Source organism: Myxocyprinus asiaticus, chromosome 3, assembly GCF_019703515.2.
Source record: "Myxocyprinus asiaticus isolate MX2 ecotype Aquarium Trade chromosome 3, UBuf_Myxa_2, whole genome shotgun sequence".
In the NCBI taxonomy this organism is placed as follows: Eukaryota; Metazoa; Chordata; class Actinopteri; order Cypriniformes; family Catostomidae; genus Myxocyprinus; species Myxocyprinus asiaticus.
In genome coordinates, this window is record NC_059346.1 from 6,046,770 (window position 1) to 6,068,411 (window position 21,642).

At 37.3% G+C, this 21,642-nt stretch overlaps 1 protein-coding gene across 1 annotated transcript; it reads right to left on the reverse strand.

Moving 5' to 3' along the window:
• Positions 1 to 474: 474 nt before the first annotated feature.
• Positions 475 to 20,262, reverse strand: fgf10b (fibroblast growth factor 10b). Its single transcript, XM_051680509.1, has 3 exons — positions 19,675 to 20,262; positions 3,623 to 3,726; positions 475 to 1,621 (listed from the first exon to the last, which is right to left on the reverse strand). Exons 1-3 carry the CDS (start codon positions 19,985 to 19,987, stop codon positions 1,430 to 1,432), a joined length of 609 nt encoding a protein of 202 aa, XP_051536469.1. The 5' UTR covers positions 19,988 to 20,262; the 3' UTR covers positions 475 to 1,429.
• Between the last annotated feature and the right edge of the window lie 1,380 nt (positions 20,263 to 21,642).

The following is a 21,642-nucleotide window of genomic DNA, read 5'->3' on the forward strand; positions in this document are numbered from 1 at the left end:
CATTTTTCACCCAAACAATAAAAAAAAACAAAAACATTATATATATATATATATATATATATATATATATATATATATATATATATATATATATATATATATATATATTATGTTGGGGATAAAAATGAAATATTTAATTAATTATATAATTTAAATGTAAAAAAAAAACAATTACATTACAGTGATTAAAAAAATGAGAATCAACATTGAGATTTTTTTCATTTAAAGAGGAAAAAACACTCTGGATGCATTTCGAGGAGTAATGTCACAATGCAAACATCTTAATTGTGCTCAAAATAGGCTTCATTTACTTCATAAAAAAAAAAAAAAAAAATGTCGGGGTCAAATGTCACCTGGTCATGTTCTTGTAAGATTCAAACCTAATACCTTGAGTTACTGTAAACTCGACATGCTATAAAACTTTACAAAACACAGAACAAGCTGCTATGCAGAAAGATAACAAAATAGATTTTATTTAACAGGAAATAGAGGATTGTTATCCATTTTATATGCTTTTAATATGTTTTTAGAGTATTTTACTTAAATACAATACAAATAAATAATTAAATTCAAAGCAGTCCAGAACAGTTTTTAGAACAGATACAAATGTTCGATATACTGTATACAGTGGCCCCAAAAAGTATTTGGACACTTAAACCACACTTTAAAATGTATGAGTGTCAATGCATCAGTTAACAAAATACAGGTGTCCTAGCAGAGTAACCACAGGTGTTGTTCATCACATTAACTATGGACATGTTCCACTAACGTTTGACAACCAGATAGTGTCCATATATTCACTTTAGAACAGTATATCAATTGCTTTGTCATTTAAAATCGAACAAACTTCTTTTTGTGAACAGTTTTGCTTGAGAATTGTGCTTGTGCTATCTTTCTTTTAAATAAATTCCACTTGGGTTGATATTTTGTTATATAATGCAACAGCATTCATGCATTTTTAAGTGCAGCTTAGGTGTCCTAATACTTTTGAGGCCAGTGTATACCAAGTTTCTCTTTCTCTCACCATCTTTCTGTGTCGTGCATGTAGCTTTAGAGCCGCTCCTACAAGAATTGCAGTCTTCCGTCTATTACAAATAAAAGTAAACAGACCTTTTTAGAAATGTGATCCTATTATTAAAAGCTTGTAGAAAACTCTTTCACACATAACCCATAACTTTAGATAACCGATCTGCTTCACAATGGAATGAAAAGCACATTCATTGATCTACCTCAGTTGCACATGTTTACCACTTTATATCAACTGGTACGTTTCATCTAGTGCCATGAACCAAAGAGCAACAAAGGAGCAAACACCAAACCCATTTTAAAGAAGCGCAGCTGCTACAGAGAGAGTTGTACATGGAGGAAGTCTTTATCCTCATCTTGCTTTGATCTCTCTCTGTCCCGTCAGCATTATGAATGCAAAAAGTCACACCACTATGGGTAAGAAGTGTGTCGCTGTGTTCCTCCTGCGAGTTTTTCTCCCTTGGAGAGGCCTTCCATGTGCGTTCAGACCGACAAACATCTGCCGTCTCTTGTTCTTCCACTGTGCAGACGCGTATGTGTTATACCCGTTCTCCTCGATTCGCTCCTTCAAACGGCAGTTCATACCGTAGTTTCTCTAAAACACACAAAGCAAATAGTTGATTACAAATTGCCGTTCAGACTGGGAAAACCAGAACTTAGTTAAGCTGGATTTTGGTTCATGGTAGCTGTATTTTTTGATGGTCCAATGTAGTCTACCATTTCTAATAATTTTGTCCATAATGGTCTACCAACTTATGATCTTAACCCTTCCGTGCAGTTGGCATTCAAGTAACACTGTAGCACAAAATTGACCCGGCTTGTTAAATCGCGGTTCAGCAGTCACTATTTGCACATTTCTTTATTGGTTGAAATCTGTCACTTTTTTAACCCGATAACGCTGTCTGTATCAAATATGATACACAATATTTGACGGGTCCTGTTTCACTCTCTGTTCCAGCTGAAGAGACAAACATCCTATGGCATATAATTTTCACATTTTTATGGCACCATCTAGTGGTTATTTGTGAAAAAAGGGGTTTCAATGTTTATATCGATCTATTTAAAATGGCGGTGGACTTGCACGAAAAGTGACTCTTATGAGTATTTGCTGAATATAAGCAACTTGTGCTTGGTTAAAATTGTGTATATTATTTTATTGAAACCCCCCCTTTGAAATCCATGTATCAAATATGATCTAACAGGTTTTTGAGGTATATTTCTCAATCACCATTACATTACATTCATGCCCACTCAATCACCATTACATTACGGTCATGCCCACCACAAAAAAAAAAAAAAAAAATAACTAAATAAAAAAATAAAAATAACAGAGCTTTAAAAATTCTGACATAAACATTTTATAATATATATTTAAAGTGTAAACTAATATTTCTGTGTATTTTCATATATGCAGCCTGCTTTGTCATTATAAAGATCTCATTATTTTACATTACAAGCTATTATGATGTCATCTTACCATAAGTTCCTGAGACCCAGCGAATTTTTTACAATTTCCCTTTTTTTAAATGTCAATATAGTGTTTGGTGCATACAATACATATGTTAAAAATTGTTTATTGAAAAAAGAATATTTTATTCATATTGTATTTGATGTTCTGAACTGAACTGTGATATATTTCAATCCATATTTATAGACCAAGGAGAGGAAGCTGTCATGGCCAAACTCTCAAACATCTGGTATCTCTGAAAAGCCCAAGGAGTCCTCTGATAATACCCCAAGATTTACCACTGTAGCATGTATGGGCTAAGAAAAACTTAAATAACAAATGTCCTACACAAAAAAGTATTGCTGGGCCTCAAGAGGATAATGACCTTTAAAGCCTAATGTATCAAATATGATACATAAAAATAAATAAATAAATAAATTAAAAAACGTGCCAATTTTTCAATTGAAAATTTGAATTTTCTGTCAATTCTTTCATATTTCAGGCTTTACATGATTAATTTTTTGCCCAGTGTGTTAGGGGATGTTTACACAGGATGTGCTTTTGCACCCGCTTGCCCTGTTTTATACAGTAAATGTATTTCTATGTAAACATGCACTAGATGGGCATCTTTGTGATTTTTTCACTGCGTCTTGCTGCTTTTCAGAATCATTCACACAAGTGCCACGTTTTTAAAATGCTGTGTCAAGTAAAAAAGAATGTGAACTTTTAATAACGCTTCTGTTCCATTCCTTACACTGCATCTAACTTTTTTAACGCAAGAACACATTCTGTCTGAACAGCCCCTAAGGCTGTTAAATTACACTTCTGTAACAATCTAAAAAAAGAGTGAAATAAACTTAAATCATTTCGATATTTATTGTGTGAAAATTATTTCTATCAAATTTTAAAAAATTACGGCTGTCCCATTGTAGCAACTTTTCAACCACACCAAACAATTTTGTCACTAATCAAGTTTTTTCAAAAGTTAGTGTACTTGTTAACCAATTTGAAAAAAATGTCAGTGAAGAGCATGCTTGAGATTAGATATGAGACAAGTGATCTTTGAAGAAAACAAAGTAAATTCGTATTTTTACTGGGCATCCAATCTTTGCCAAATAATGCAATGAATGTTTGGTAAAGGACACTCACCGCTCCATACAACTCTCCCTTCTTGCTGATAGCCAAGTAATGGTTACTTCCAAGACCTCTGATGGCAACAATGCCAACATCCACTGAAGTGATCTCCAGAATACCTGAAATACACAATAATACACATGATTTTATATATATATATATATATATATATATATATATATATATATATATATATATATATATATATATATATATATATATATATATATATACATTTAAGCTTTCTTGATAAACCCCTTACTAAATATTAGACTTTGACATGTTACTCGTCCCTCACCGTTTGTGATGCGGACATGAATGACACCTCAAATCATGCATCCTTTGAGGAGAGGAATGCTTTAACTTTTCTGCTATTACCTTTAAATCACTAAAGTAATTTAGTTATGATTTTACTTACAATTTTCACCCCGCAGATGATGAAACATAGCATAAATTGAAGTAGGCACCCAAGCCATATCTAGAAACCAGAATATCATAGCGACCTGGGGGTTGGGCTTTTTAGACTAATTTGGCCAGAAAGCAACTATGCAAAATACTTTGGCAACCACCTAGCAATTCCCTAGCAACAACACTCAACAGCCTAGCAACCACCCAGCCACACCCTAGAACCCCCTAGAACACCATAGCAACCACTTACCAACAACACTCAGCAGCCTAACAACCACCCAGCCACACCCTAGAAAACAACTAGACTACCCTAGCAACAACCTAGTAATGCCCTAGCAACAACACACAACATCCTAGCAACCACCTAGAACAGCCTAGCAACCACCTAAAACACCTTAACAACAACTTAGCAATGCCCTAGGTTCAATGACCTAGAACACCCTAGCAAACACCCAGCCACACTCTAGCAACCACCTAGAAAATTTTAGCAATCACATAGCAACGCCATGGCAACAAGCATCAACACCCTAGCAACTACACAGCCACACCAAGAACACCCCAGCAACCACATAGCAATTCCCTAGTAACAACCCACAACACCCTAGCATCCTCAGCCACACCCTAGCAAGCACCTAGAACATACTGGCAATCACACAGCAATGCCATGGCAACAAGCAACATCACCCTAGCAACCACCAGCCACACCCTAGCAACTACATAGAAGACCTCAGCAATCCATATAGCAACTCCCTATCAACAACACACAACAACCTAGCAACAATCAAGAACATCTTATCAACCACATAGCATGCCCTAGCAAAAACCACAACACCCTAGCAACCACCAAGCCATGCCCTAGAAACCACCTAGAACATATTTGCAACAACATAGCAATGCTCTAGCAACAACCCACAACACCCTAGTAACCACCTAGAACATATATGCAACAGCATAGCAATGCCCTGGCAACGACCCACAACACCCTAGTAACCACCTAGAACATTTGAGCAACCACATAGAAATGCCCTAGGAACAACCACAACACCACAGCAACCACCCAGCCACACCCTAGCAATGACCTAGAACATATTAGCAACCACACAGCAATGCCATGGCAATAAGGCACAACACCTTAGCAACCATCCAGCCACACCCTAGCAACCACATAGCAACACCCTAGTAACAACCTACAACACCCTGGAAAACACCCAGCTACAGCCTAGCAACCACCTAGAACATATTAGCAACCACACAGCAATGCCATGGAAAAAAGCCACAACACCCTAGCAACCACCCAGCCATACCCTAGCAACCACCTAGAACACCTCAGCAACCACATAACAACTCCTTAGCAACAACAAACAACACCCTAACAACCACCTAGAACATCTTAGCAACCACATTGCAACACCCTTACAACCACCCACAACACCCTAGCAACCACCTAGCAACACCCAAGCGACAAACCTAAAACACCTTAACAACCACATAGCAACTCCCTAGCAACAACCCACAACACCCTCGCAACCACCCAGCCACACTCTAGAAACCACCTAGAACACCTTAGCAACAACATAGTAATGCCCTAGCAACAACACTCATCAGCCTTGCAACCACCCAGCCACACTCTAGAAACCACCTAGAACACCCTAGCAACAACGTAGCAATGCCCTAGCAACAACCCATACACCCTAGCAAACACCCAGCCATACTCTAACAACCACCTAGAACACCACAACAACCACATAGCAACTCCCTAGCAACAACCCACAACACCCTAGCAACCACATAGCAACACCCTAGCAACAACCGCAACACCCTAGCAACCACCAAGCCACACCCTAGAAACCACCTAGCAACACCCAAGCAACAAACCTAAAACACGTTAGCAACCACATAGCAACTCCCTAGCAACAACCCACAACACTCTAGCAACCACCCAGCCACACTCTAGCTACCATCTAGAGCATATTAGCAACCACATTATAATACCCTTGCAACCCCACACAACCACCAAGCAACACTCTAGCAACCACCTAAAACACCTTAGCAAAACATATCAATGCCTTAATAACAACCCACAACACCCATGCAAACACCCAGCCACACTCTAACAACCACCTAGAACATCTTAGCAACCACATAGAAACACCCTAGCAACAACCCACAACACCCTTGCAACAACCTAGAACGTCTTAGCAACCACATAGCAACACCCTAGCATCATGTCGCTGAGTTTTACATGGCCAATCACCACTCACATTTTTTTCAGATATGTGAAAGTATAGTTTGGATCACCAGTTATGCTTAAAACTCACACAATGAATAAAATTTTTAGGAACACCAGGAACAAACGTGTGTGTGAAGAGGTCAGAGGTGAAATAACCGTTTTGCTTGACCTTTGCTCACCTGCACATTTGAATTCAGTTCACAACACAGTGGACACACACACTCTCTTTCTTTCCCAAGGGACCATGTGACGCCTGGTTATCAGACACTGATAACCTCCTCCGGTTGTGGGTGTGAACCCTGAGGCTGGAGTGACAGGGGGTTTGCTCAGGCTGCTCTTTGATCAGAGAAAATGTGCTGAAAGATGCTTCTATCATGACAGCTAAAGTTGCCACTCAAACACAGTTCTGCTGCCCCCTACAAAGGACACACTGGATTGTCATCGGATTGGGTGCTTCCACAGGACAGAAGCTTATATATCTGTTTTATATGACTCTGTTAAAATTACACCAAGTGACCATCCCACTTTACAAACCTGTTAGTCTGAGTGGCATTGGTATGGTTATGCAAATCTTCATGTGTGGTTAAGGTTTTAATGTTATGCTATGAGTTAGGGGTACACAATACATAATTGACCATGTCTGTATTAGTGACAGACTGATATATCGACTAGACAAATTAGTTGTCTGATATTTTACAATTTTCAGATTACTGGGATCGCTAGGCTGATTAATAGAAGTGTTTATTCCCCCTTCAAGTATTGTGTAAAAACAGAGATGCTAACCAGATGTTAACCATGAACAGAGATGTTAACCAGTTCCAATGATTCCTACAAGTCTTTAGCTGCCACTCTAGGGTTATTATTATTATTATTTTTTTTTACATCATTAAGCATTCTGCAGTGTGCCCTTTGAGTCATCTTGATGGGATGGCAACTTCTAGGGAGAGTAACTACAGTACAAAATCATCTCCATTTATAGATAATTTGTCTAACTGTGGATAGATGAATATCTAAGCTCTTCGAGATAACTTTATAACCGTTGCAAAGCAACAATTGTTGATCATAGGTCTTCTGAGACCTCTTTTTTGCGAGACATGGTCCACGTCAGCAGATGCTTCTTGTGAATAGCAAACTTAAAATGTTTGAGTGGTTTTTATAAGTCAAAATAGCTCTAACCCACACCTCCAATCTCGTTTCATTAATTGGATGCCAGGTTTGCCAACTCCTGACTAATTAGCTTTTGTTGATGTCATTAGCCTAGGGGTTCACAAACTTTTTCCAACCTACACTGTGAATGTTTGAATGATGTATTCAGTATGTACAAGAACAATACAGTAATTTGTGTGTTATTAGTTAAAACAGATTGTGCTTTTTCATTATTGTAACCAGATTTTAAGAAAAATTTATATAGAAATGCAGGTAATTCCAAAGGGTTCACATACTTTATCTTGCCACTGTATATAGTTGTTAATTAGACATTATATAATAGCTGATATTATATATTACAAATATTTTATATAATATTTTTATCAAATATTAAATATATTTTAGCTTTATTGTGAATGTATCTATATTCTGTGTATATATATATAAAACCAATATGTAAATATTTTCATATATATCAATGAACATAACATTTTAGATCTAGAATGTATTGTGAACACTAAACAATATAGATCGGGGAAGTTTTTTGTTCAATCAATACATAGATTTTAGTCTAAATTTATACATCATTTCGGCCATCATATCAGTTATCGGTAACAAAATTAATGATCAGTGTCAGCCAAAATATCTATATATTGTTGCATCACTAATACGTGTGAATGTGAGAGCGTGAATGTTTCCATGTGGGTGCACAGGCAGTGCCAGTGTGTGTGTGTGCGTGTGTGTGTGCATGTGGCATGAGCAAGGTCTCGGGTTGCAGGTATCGAGTGAGACGGTAAAACTATCTGACTGTTCTGTGTACTCTCAGCACTGGGATGAAAGCATGAAAGGAAGCATCAACACAGGCAGACTGACAGTGAGACGGATTAGAGAAGCATCAATGACCAGTGATCAAAGAGCAGAGAGAAACCAGACTGCAGCTCAATGAAGCTCTCCCACACACACACCCAAACCACCAACAGTTTCAAGTGAAATCAAGCAAAAAATATGTGGTTAACACACATGCATACATGCCTGCCATATGTTTGTACCACACACACACACGCATGCACTAGTGAATATCCCACTCTTGATTTGGACATACTTGACTGCATTTATGTTTCTCATGATCTTCAAAACCTTTTGATCAAAAGGCTTATGCTTAAATGCTTGGAATTAATTTATTAGACAAAACTTTTTACAAAACTAAAATTTTCACGTAAAAACAATTGGACCAGATAGTGATGGAAAAGCAGCCAGCAAGTGTCCAACACACATGAAGTTTCTTGAGAGAATGAACAGTGTGTGCAGAGCTGGAATCTAGACACAGGTTGGCTACTTTGAAGAAGCTCAAATATAAGATAGTTTTGATTTGTTTCGTATTTTTGGTGACTACATAATTCCCATACTTCCGTTTGTTTTATTTCATCATTTCAATGACTTCACTATTATTCTAAAATGTAGAGAATAGCAATAATAAAGAATGTGTAGGTGTGTCTAAACTTTTGACTGGTAGCGTATAGCCTTGCTTTGAAGTTCCAAGTCAATGAGGGCACACTTAACTAACCACAAGAGAGCACAGCCAAGCCATTACAGTAAATCTCTTTGTAATCCCACCTCTGTTTAACACATACAACTCAAACACCTGCGAGTGACAGAAAAAGAGAGAAAAAAGTCACAGCAGATGTCAAGAAACATGCCAGGAGGTCAAATTTAAACGCCCCAGTTTTTCTTCGCACGCGGCCTTGTTTTCCTGAGCATGCTGCGCTCTGTTGCACATTGCTAAATGCTGCGTTGAACGGGGCGTGCAGTTATTTGTTTGGAAGTTCATTTTCCACAATGTTCTGCCAAAATCTACCGTAATTTACAGCTAGCATGATGGTGTCTGGTTCTTAGAAATGCTGTTTTAGAGTGCAAAAAAACTAAATAAACACTTACAGTTTCCTAAAACGAACAAGGCAGTGTGAGCTTAGCGCCCAAATTAATGTTGCATCATTGCCATTTGCTGTTGTACTGATATACGTAAGAGGAGTTTGCATTCATTTTATTATGTTGATGGAGACATGCAGCCATCTGTAGCACACATGGCAGCCATCTCGCTCTGTACTGGTGGTCTCCTGTACGTCCGGCTAATGTCTGAATCATCCTGACTGCTTCCTGTGTTGGGTCGACAACTACAAAGAGGATCTTTAAAAGACATGATAGTAGAGCATCATTTAGGTGCAATAAATAAACTTTGTCTTGAACATTCTGTCACAACCAATTTTTAGCAATCTTCCCTTTCATATAAAGTGAGCTATTAGGCAAAAAACACAATTAGGCTACAAACCCAAATGGATATCAGAGGCTGTGCTTGATTTTTGAAATCACCCTTACAAAAAAGTAGCTACCGTACTCTGCTACGGTACACTGATTGTATCAGATGATAATACCATGTAACTACAATGGCATTTACATGGTAGTTATAGGTACTTCAAAGAAAAGCATGGTAATAACATAGCAGTCTTTGGGAAGATCAATTAAACTTGTTGCTTCCCAAGCTACAAGCTAGTTTTAACTTACAGTAGCTAAACTACAGTCAATCTTCCCTTTTAGAAATAGTAGTTAGCTACACTACTCCCAACTAACTAAAAGTAGCTAACTACACTGAAGCTATTAAAATGTGTCAAAACCAGTGATAAACAGAAGAAATTAACTAAATATTTCTGCTAGCTGATTGCTGCTCAATGCTAGCTGCTTTGAAACATTAGATGTGTCCAAATATCCATACTTCCCTGCCAAAAACAGTATGCCAACAGAGTAGTATGTCCAAATCCTCAGTATCCAGTAAGCGAGAAATACCCGGATGACCTACTATTTCCGCTGCTATTCTGAAGTGCGCATCGGACTGGACACTTTACGATGCCATAATTCCTCGGGAGCTGATCATTCGTCACGTTCTGGATTTAAAAGAACTGCGGTGAACCTCATGTTGGATGCCTCTTTTCAATTATAAATGATACATATACTATATAGACCAAGAAAATTCCTTGTTCCTTGTTCTTTAATGGTGCTTGTTTAACAAAACCAGAGAAGTTTATTTTCGCAGTTGTTGTTCTTGCATCATATATTCGGGTCACAGGTCAATACCCACTTCCCGGATGAAATATGTCTGAAATCTATTCATACTACTAGCATGCACTGTTTACATACTTAGAAAGTACTGTTTTACCGGCCAAGAAGTTCATCCTTCATCAAATACAGTACATAATGTGACTTCGGATGGAGGGTATGTATTGTGAAAAGGGATGTGTAATGTGATGCTACACTGCTAGGCTACTTGTCAGAAAAAGATCACCATTCACTTGCATTGTATGGACCTTTAAGGGCAGGTTTTAGGGCAAGCTGCGGGGCTATTTGCCCGATGGTGGGAATGCAGATTTTTTTTGGTCTTGCAGCTTGAGGTCTGAGGCTATTGGCCCTGGCTGACCAGTTGATAGCCCTGGCTCGCAGTTGCCTCATAGTGGAAACGCGGCTAATGCTACATAAAAAAACAAAAAAAAAACATGGTATTACCATGGTGCATGTCTAAAACGACAACAATGATATTACCTTGGTACCAAAACAAATGCTACACTGAAAAAATGGTGTGACCACATCTATATTAACAGGTTTTATTCAAGTAAAAAATTTTATTTAACAACACTGTCAACCTGAATACATTAGGTTACACCAACAAAGCTAATATTAAGGGTTAAAATAGGTTAGCAATTTTTAAAGCAAGATATTTTTGTACGTTCTGTTAGTGCGCCCATGCCAATATTACCTGGGTAACATATTTGAATACATTGATATAAATATCAATTAAATTATCATCGAAATTTTAAAGCATGTGGCATAGTTAGCCTAACTCATTGTTAGCATGAACCCCAGTTCCACTCACACACAGACAGCAGATCGCTGCTTCATCAAACAGAATCAGCGCTGGAGGAAGCACGTGGGACAGCTTTACACTGGAATCCCCATAAAACACCATAAACTTGTTTGAGTCTCTCACAAGCACAGGCCAGACGCTGTGTTAAACACCCCCCATTGTGCTATAATCATTAGACTGATTACATTCTTGAAGACTTTTAGGCCTACATACAATTCTATTTATATAATGAAGGAGACCATACTCAATGTAGGACACCAGCAAAAATTTTATTTTTAGACTTTAAAAAAGTATGAAACATATTTTAGCATAGAATGAAAAAGTCTTTGTGATAGATTCTTAACCAAGCAGCTTTAAAGGAGAAGTGTGCATCACCACTAGCATCACCAAACGGAATTGCAAAAAGTACTAATTGCATTCAAACTGGTTTCCTGAACGCTCTCCCTGTCTGCCATTGGTGGATCAAACAGATAGTCTTTCCCCAAACTCACACCATTGGTTGAGCCAATGTATGCTATGTCGGCTGATCGGAAAGCTCAAACAAACAGAGAAATGTTTTGACAGTGCCAATGAGCAATAGTCAACCTATGAATGGCTTCCTTATAGTTGTGACTTCATATTAATCTTTGACAGGAGAGTATTTTAACACTGATAAAAAGACACATTACTTTTGATTTAATAAAATTACAACAGGTGTTACAGCCGTAGGCTACGCATTCTGTTTTCTGTTGTCCACTGACAAATTTAATGTATAAAATGTGCTATCTAATATTCAACATGAAATAATTGTTGGTGAATTAATAAAAAATAAAAATAAATAAAGAAATAATAATAATTTGCTTTTGTCTATCAAGAATCGATTGGATTGTGAAAGTAATATCTATATGACAGGTGGTTGAAGGAGAGCTTGGTGACATCAGCCGAAAAGGAAAGTCATTTCAGAGGTGGAGCAAGTTATAACATTTTGATGAATGATTGCAAAGATATTTTTGAAATGTGTATTAAGAACGTAAATTTCCTTTTAACTTTAAAGAGTCATTTCTACCTTATCTGACTCTTAATACTTTAAGTTCTGAGGGTGTTTTATTTTATTTTTTTTCAGATTTTCTGTTTCAGTGGCATACCCAAAATTCAAGGCTTATAACAAAAAACAAAAACAAAAACAAGGAGGGTCAAGTGTTTGGTATCATTGTAAAAAAAATAGAAAAAAAGGATGACATAGAGACTCTCAACCTAAGAAACTGCTGAAAAAAAATCACAAAAAAATCTTGAGCCAAAAATTTACTTTTTTTCTTATTTGACATTATATATCTCTGGTTGTAAACAAGGTGGCTACGAATAACTACTTTTGTTTTGTTCCCAATCATGTCAACTGTAGCGGAGAAAGCGTTTGTGTTGATGCGACAAAGCAATCAAAAGTTATAGCATTACAAATATAATTTATCCTAGTGTATAAAAATGTCTCCAAGTGTCCAAAAGCCTATCCAAACAATTAAAACATAATAATTATACATAAGAAATATTAACACATTCAAACACAACAATGACTAAAGGTTTGCATAGCATGAAGACATGATTTTAGTAATAAGATTTCACAGAATGAGTTTCATTCTGTGCCATTTGAGTCATCATTGAGTCTGTGTCATGCACTTGGCACCATCTCCTGGTGGTCATATGTAACATTGTGCTTTGTGTGGATTATCTAATGATCTACTGTATGCACCTTGTGTGGGGGATCGTTTGAAAGATAATCGCCTCCTCTAAGTAATGGTATGAGATATTTTATGTTGCATTTATTTTTCATGAAATTGTGACATATAAGTAACACCAAGAAATGTCAAAGACTTATACTTAGCTATAACTAGCTATATTTTTGTCTGTCAGTAAATCAAATAGGCCATTTGTATTGTACTCTGAGAGCTTTCCAACAACATATGACACATGGCTATTTGTTCAGTTTGATATTTTTACTGATTACAATAATACTGTATGTACAATGCTAAATTATCAAAACGGAACATTTCTGATTTGTCTGCAAATTTCAAAGCACCTTTTCATCCGAGCTTAAAGGGTTCAAAATGATTTCCATTGGTGTAACCCAATGCATGGTTCAGTAATATTAAATATAATTTTAGAAGCAGAAATTTTAGGTTACCAGACAAAATACGTTGTAATTATTTTTCATGATGTTTCATGAACATTTCTTTTAGCATTACATTGAAATAATGGCCCTTTTCTGCATTTAACGTCATCCCAAATACAGTATACATCAAACATTTGTGCATCACAGCCATCAGATTGATGTCACACCCCTCGCAAACCTATTGTCTCTTTCTTTCCTAGCTAAAGCTTCCTTTTCAAAGGCATGACATCATTCAGAGGCACCTTAAAAAGACAGTCTTACCAAAATCATGTCTTGCCTAAGAGCAGCATAACTACTGCAGTATCCATTTCCAAAAACAGTGGATCTGTGGTATAAAGACCAGTGTAATTTCACCCGACGAGGATTATTCTTTTGTCTGCTCCCATTGCTGAACGTGAAAGACACTCACCTTTGATGTGTAGATGGTGATATTCAGATCACGCCATTCATGAAACTCTGCCTGCTAACCCAACAGTAGCTACACTGTTTCACACTCTGATGTATTCATAATGCTGAAAATCAAGCACTGGATATGATGCACAATATGTGTGTAATGAAAATTCAAGACAGGGAAATATATTATAGAGTTGTGAAAACATCCCTGTGGAGGTGAGGGCGTGGTCGAGCGCCCAGATGGGGAGAGAAAAAGTGGTAAGGACATCCACCTGAGATGAACTGTGACTAATTACCATTTCTATGTTCATAATGAGAGTTGGTGGAGATAAAAGGTGACCAGTCCACAGAGAGGTATGACACACCAGAGACTGTGTATTTATGATCAGAGAATTTTACGATTATTTCTGAAAAATTGGACCTTGAAAGCGATTTCTGTTTTATTTTAATAAAAGCTGACTCACTTGGAACGTGGAAACTGGCTCCCGCTTCCTCCTTTATCTGCCCAACAACAAACCTTTGTTACAGTCCCAAGGCCCGAAAACTAGTTATAAACCAATATATCGGCCAGGCTGATAAATCGGCTGTTATATGGCCATTTTTTATACAGTATTATCACAACATGATCACAGGGGAAGTCTACATGTTGCTTATGAATGTTCCAGTACCCTGACATTGACCCGAGTTACTGACAAATGCCATCTCCTGAGATGCTGGGAGATGTTTTTAGATGGTCCGTTACCACACCGTCCAAAGTTTTAGCATGTTTTAGCACAATGTCTGGACTTTTCAGATGGTCCCTTACCCACCGCAGGCAAAATTTCCAATGAATATCGAGGTTAAATTTGCGATCTTGAACAATTTCGCCGTGACACCATTGGACCAGCTTAAATACGTGAAGATCTTGTATTTTAAGGGACGGATGGCAACCCTATTTACTAAAAAAAATCAGCGTTCAGAAACACTTCCCGACTCAGCCACTGGGGGCAGTGGTTCAATTATACTGTATGGTAGCACAGTCCAAGTCTACCTCAAGAACTTTCATCCTACTGTAGCCGAATTCACTGTGAGATCAGTCTGATTAACGGTATTGGCTGATGACCAAGGCTGCTTGACCGATTAACAAAAGAGCTAACTCTCGCTTGTATCATTTCCAAAATCTACCAGCCCAGTCAATGGATAATACACATTGTTTAATTTTACCAAACATTTAAACATCTTAATTGCTATCATTAAAGTCTATATCAAATAAATATCAGCATTAAATCGGCCACTGTCCACCACTTTCAAATCTGTTGGTATCAGCAATTGAAAAATGAATCTCTGTCGACCACTACCGAAAACAGACTAGCCACTTCTCAAAACTTAATTCAAAAGCTTTAGAGTGAGTGGTTACACTTTATATTAGGTGTCTTTAACTACTATGAAAATACACTCAATAAGCACTTTATTAATAACACTATGGTCCTAATAAAGTGCCCGACGTGGTCTTCCGCAGTTGACGCCCATCCGCCTTAAGGTTCGACGTGCTGTGCATTCTGAGATGCTATTCTGCTCACTACAATTCTACAGAGTGGTTATCTGAGTTACCGTAGCCTTTCTGTCAGTTCTAACCAGTCTGGCCATTCTCCACTGACCTCTCTCATCAACAAAGCGTTTCTGCTACCACCCCTGGAGTTCACTAGTTCACTAGTTCGAATCCCAGTGTGTGCTGAGTGACTCCAGCCCGGTTGCTAGGGAGGATAGAGTCACATGGGGTAACCTCCTCGTGATCGCTATAATGTGGTTCCTTCACGGTGGGGCGCGTGGTGAGTTGAGCGTGGTTGCCGCGGTGGATGGCGTGAAGCCTCCACACGCGCTATGTCTCCGTGGCAACGCGCTCAACAAGTCACGTGATAAGATGTGCGGGTTGACGATCTCAGACGCGGAGGCAACTGGGATTCATCCTCCGCCACCCGGACTGAGGCGAATCACTACATGACTACGAGGACTTAAAAGCACATTGGGAATTGGGCATTCCAAATTGGGAGAAAAAAAAAAACTGCTGCTCACTGGATGTTTTTTTTTTTTGGCACCATTTTGAGAAAACTCTAGAGACTGTTGTGCATGAAAATCCCAGGAGAAAAGCAGTTACAGAAATACTCAAACCAGCCTGTCTAGCACCAACAATCATACCACAGTTGAAATCACTGAGATCACATTCCCCCCCATTTGACGGTTGATGAGAACATTAGCTGAAGCTCCTGACCTGTATCTGCATGATTTTATGCACTGCACTCGGTGAGCACTGATTGGCAGATAATCACATGAATAAGTGTAAAGGTGTACCTTTACCTCTTTTGTAAGTTGCTTTGGATAAAAGCGTCAGCCAAATGAACAAATGTAAATGTGTACCTGATAAAGTGCTCAGTGAGGGTACAAACAATATTGTGCATTTATTGAGTAATTATATGTTGTTCTGCAAAATTCTCACAAGATTCACATCTGTTGCTACTGAGGGCGAGGTACGGGTAGGTTTAGGGTTAGGGGTAAGGGTTAGGGTTAGGATAGGGTTAGGTTTAGGGTTAGAGGTAAGGTGAAGAGATCACTAATAGGCCTCTTTAATATCTAAAATGTTTTTCTTATAAAGCACTTATATAAAATGTTGATCAAATGGCAACTGTTGCTTAAAAATCTCCCGTTTCGGATTGTTCTGCTGTCAAAAAGACCCCAGTAATCTCACATGTGTCTGCTCTAGTGTTTCAGAAAAGACTTCAAACTGTTGGAGGGCAACGTGTGTTTGTGTAGCATCAGACATCAATGTGACATCTGCCTGTGTAAACATGTAATCAAGCCTTCAGAGGTGATCAGGCGTTGAGAGGAAGTGTCTCTGTGTGTGTGTGTTTCCTCATGATTGTCACTTCTCTGATAACACCACTGACACAAAACACTCATCCAGACAGAGCAAATCTACACTCAGCTAAATTCAAACATCATACATTTCATCAAAAAAAATTTGCCATTTTTTAAAAATGTTTACAGCTAATTTATTCACAACCGAGTAGCTAATTTAAATGGTGTTCAGCACAGCTGGTTGCCCTTATGTCTATAGGAGTTAGCACATGTTTGTGTGTTTGAGCAATAATCAGGAATAGCAGCAACGATACACATGTTCTCACTTATGTGCTCACAAGGTTAACAATCCATAAAGAGTCTCATGAGAGAAATAAACATCAGATTAAGTCAAAGTTATTTTACTGTGAGAGTTGAGTAAAACAAATGTGACAATAATCACCCATTTGTTTTCAGATTGTCAAAATGTTATCCCAAGTATAGTTCACCCAAAATTGAAAATTCTATCGTCATTTACTCACAAGTGTCCATTTGCTTTCTATTCATTCTCAGAGCTGTCTAGGAGAAAAATTGCAATGTTAAAGAGATCTTTGGGTCATTTTTCTTCCCTATGGGGAGTGCTAACCATCACACTTATGAGATATACAGTAGTAAATGAAAGTTTGATTTCAATAGCACCAGACACAAATAATCATAGGCTGAATAGAGACATCTCATGGCCTTGAAAAAGAAGGGATGTCAATGTGGAACGCAAACACACAGGCAAACACAAACATACATTCACACATAGAGGAAACAGGAAGACCTTTATCTGCACATGGGCTCCAGGTGAGTAATGGCTAATTAACTGACTCTGTCTAAAACACAGAAAACACATTTTGCAACCCTTTAAACTTTAAACAATAACAATATACGCCTTATAAAGTGATGATCTGGTAGGTCTGTTCGGGATGGCCAAACAGAACCCTTGATCAGTCTTATAAAGGATGTTTCCTTTGCTGGTTAATTGCATTCACATTTCTGGGTGTCAGGACACAATTATGCATTTTAAGGGTGATATTATACACCCAATGGCCCCATTCCTCAAATGGCCCATTCATTTTGTTTGTTCTATTAGTACAGCTCATTTCTTTTACAGGGGTTAAAAAATTAATATTATTATTCTTGTGTGGCTCATTGAGATGTTTTACAAATGAGTGCACTTTGAACACAATTTGAATCAAGGTGTTTAATTTAATATAATTTAATGTTTTTAACACAAACAATTAGCAGATTCGTGTACATTCAAATGGAAATGTCATGAAACGTTGATTAAAATATTTTCACATAATTACATTTTAATGAATGAACTGCTATTCTGTTAAGCATCATAATGTTTGTTAAGATTAAAACATATTATTAATGGTTATGCATATTTCATTTATGGGGGTTAATTATTACATTATTATTATTCCTGGGTATTAGTATGGATTCTAATTTCACATCACAATGTTTTGCTTAGGCATATCTAATGCCAAATGACACAATACAGTAACACTTAATAATAACTTCCATTAAAAACATTAGATAACAAACATTATTGATTATATGATGCTTAACAGATCATGAGTTAGATTTAAATATTAAGAATTAATACTTTGATCTATATGTTTTCTAATATTTTGTTGCTGTTAATGACTTACTAATAAAATGTATGACAAATTATTTCCAATATTTCATATATGGGGGTTGTGTATAGAATTAATATGATTATTCCTGAGTTGCTCATGAATTCATGAATTTGATCTTTCATTTATATTACCATCTGAACTTACATTATTGCATTACATTTGTGATATATCATTGTATTTTGTTCCCCGCAGATTATAAGTGAATGTACATTCAAACTGTTAGAAATATCATTAAATGTTGATTTATACATTTACATATATTAATGCACCTACATAAACTACTATTTGGTAATAATTACATAAGAAAGTAGTAACACTTTACAAGAAGGTTGTATTCGACTTTTATTTAGCCACATTAGTTAAGTGAAATAACAATGAACAATACTTTTTCAGCACTTTTTAACCTTGGATAGTGTTAAAGGAATATTCGGGGTTCAATACAAGTTAAGATCAATCGAGAGCAGTTGCGGCATAATGTTGATTACCACAAAAGTAATTATGATTTGCATTTTTGATTTGATTTTGATTCCTTTTCTGTAAAAAAAAAAAAAAAAAAAAAAATCTGGGTTACAGTGAGACACTTACAATGGAAGTGAATGAGGCCAGTCTGTAAATGTTAAAATACTCACTGTTTCAAAAATATAGCCACAAGATGTAAACAATATGCATGTTAACATGATAAAATCGCTCACTAATAAACTTTTCTGTGTTATCCATTTTTACAACTTGACGTTGCCGTAACGACGAAACGCCGCAAACTCTGTGATCCTACAAAAAACAACGTTACAGCTCAAATTACACTCGAGCTTTAACAGAAGAGTTAATGTAAGCGCTTTTAAAAAATGATAAGCTTCGCATTTCTGCCTTTAAACCCTCCGGAAATTGGCCCCATTCACTTCCATTGTTAGTAACCTCGATTTTTGCTTTTTTTAAAGAAAAGGAGGGACGAGTCGAAATTATTTTTTGCGGCAATCAACATTATGCCACAAATGCTGTCAATTAAGCTTAATTTGTATTGAACCCGGAATATTCCTTTAATTTCAACATTTAGGCTACTAATACATGTTTGCATTAAACGTTGTAACATTGATTAATGCATTAACACAAATACAACATTACTGTAAAGTGTTAGCCTAAGAAAGTTATAATAAAGAGTAAACTCCACTGAATTGTAGCTTTTATTGAATTTTCCTGGAGAATTTTCACAACAGTCTGCACTCTAAATCCAATTTTACATCAGGATGTTTTGACTGTGCATCTATGACATAACTTTGTGCACTTCCCAATAATCCCTTCACTTTACTACTGATAAAATAACGATAAATAAGAACTCACTGTATGGATCGTCTTTACTCTTGGTGCCGTTCACTCTCCCGTCTTTCCCGATCCTGAGGAAGAACTTCTGGAAGGAGAAGAGTTTCCTCTGGCGCACGTCTCCCTGTAGATGTACGTAGCTGCGCACATGCCGGCCGGATGAGGAGATGGATGAGGAGTTGGCGGTCCGGTGCGCCCGCTGCAACCCACACGCGCTGCGACAGGTGACGGTGGACGCGTGGATCACGGAGGCGGCGAGAAGGTACAGTACAAACAGCGACCAGCATGCAGACACACCGTTACTCACAGTCCATCTCCTCATGGTACTCCACATGGAACATGCTGGTCAAGAAATGTGCATGGATGCTCCTCACCCCAAAATAACTCTAAATATGACTCTGTCATCCAGTGAAGGAAACTTCAAGTTCTGGAATTGTGTTGAGGAACAAGTCTTAGACGTTTCTGCTTATTAGATAGATATACAAATAATTTTTAATCCCATTTGGGAATTATTATCATTGGAGATCTTAGTCTTCTTGTATTTCCAGTGGATTAGTCCATGGGTGAACCTCAAAATGACCTTGTTCTTGACATCCTGCCTCCTTAAGTGATCATCCTACCTCCAGGAGGGCCATGCTGCTCTCTCTGTTCCCTCCCTAATCCTGTCCGTCATTCTGCAACCCTTCCTCCATTCTCACACACTTTTGCCCCTCCTCGTCATGTTCCCCCCTGAATTCCCTCTGTTTGGGGTCTCTGTGGGCTATGTCTGATAGGGCTTTTTGTGAATGGCCTTTATCTCCTGCTCTTTGATAGTGGACTAGGACGAAAAAAGAGGAACAAACCTCACCAGAGGGCAGACTTGATTGGTCCCATCTGAAGATAAGAAGCTTTTAGTCTGATGACGTTTTTTGGAATTGTCATGTTTTGTTTTCTTTTAGCTTTGGATCATTACTCTTTCACTTTGTGTATAAATGTGCAGGTCTAATGCAATACCAGAGACGTTACAAGGGAAGTTGAGAGAAAAGGCAAGGTTTAGCATCAGACTTTTGCTTTCTTTTTGTGTTGTTGGTCTCTGTTGCACATTAGACGTTATTCTGCGTAGCATGTTGAGTGTTACTTTAAAAGAACCATGGAGGCATCTTTCAATTAAAGGATTATTCCGAATTCAATACAACTGATTGCATTTGTGGCACAATCTTCCACTCGACCCTTCTTTTCTTTAAAAAAAAAAGCAAAAAGCGAGGTTACAGTGCAGGCACTTACAATAGAAGTGAATGGGGGCCAATCTGTAAACGTTAAAGTACTCACTGTTTCGAAAGTATAGCCACAAGACATAAACAAGATGTGTATTAATGTGATTTTAGTGTGATAAAATCACATACTAACCTTTCCTGTTTAAAGTTATAGACAATATTATAACTTCATTGCAGTGACGACGTAATGCCGCAAACCCTGTAATCCTGAAAAAACACGATTTAAACAACTTTACAGCACAAATAATACTTGAGTTTTAACAGAAGTGCTTTAATAAATTATAAGCATCACATCTCTGCTTTTAAACCCTACAAAATTTTGCCTCATTCACTTCCTTTGTAAGTGCCTCACTGTACCCTCAATTTTTGCTTTTTTTAAAGAAGAGACAAGTCAAAATATTTGTTGTTGTTGTTGCTGTTTTTGTTGTGGTAATCGGCTGGAATATTACTTTAATTAACATTCAAATACATGTAGTTTGTTTGTTTAACCTTAGGGTTAACCTTACAGAAATGTACTATGGTAATCATAGTTTCTGTTAAATTACAGTCATTGTTACTAATAATGGTAACTGGGTTTATGAGCCGTTAGTTTCATAAAAAAAGCTTCTTACACTGTTTGAAAGAGATTAATTCATTATGATTTAACATTTGTAACAAAATAACTGGAGTTAATAAAAAATTAAAAATGTGACTTTCTTTCTTCATTTAGATGTTTTAACCTGGTCTCATAGTACAA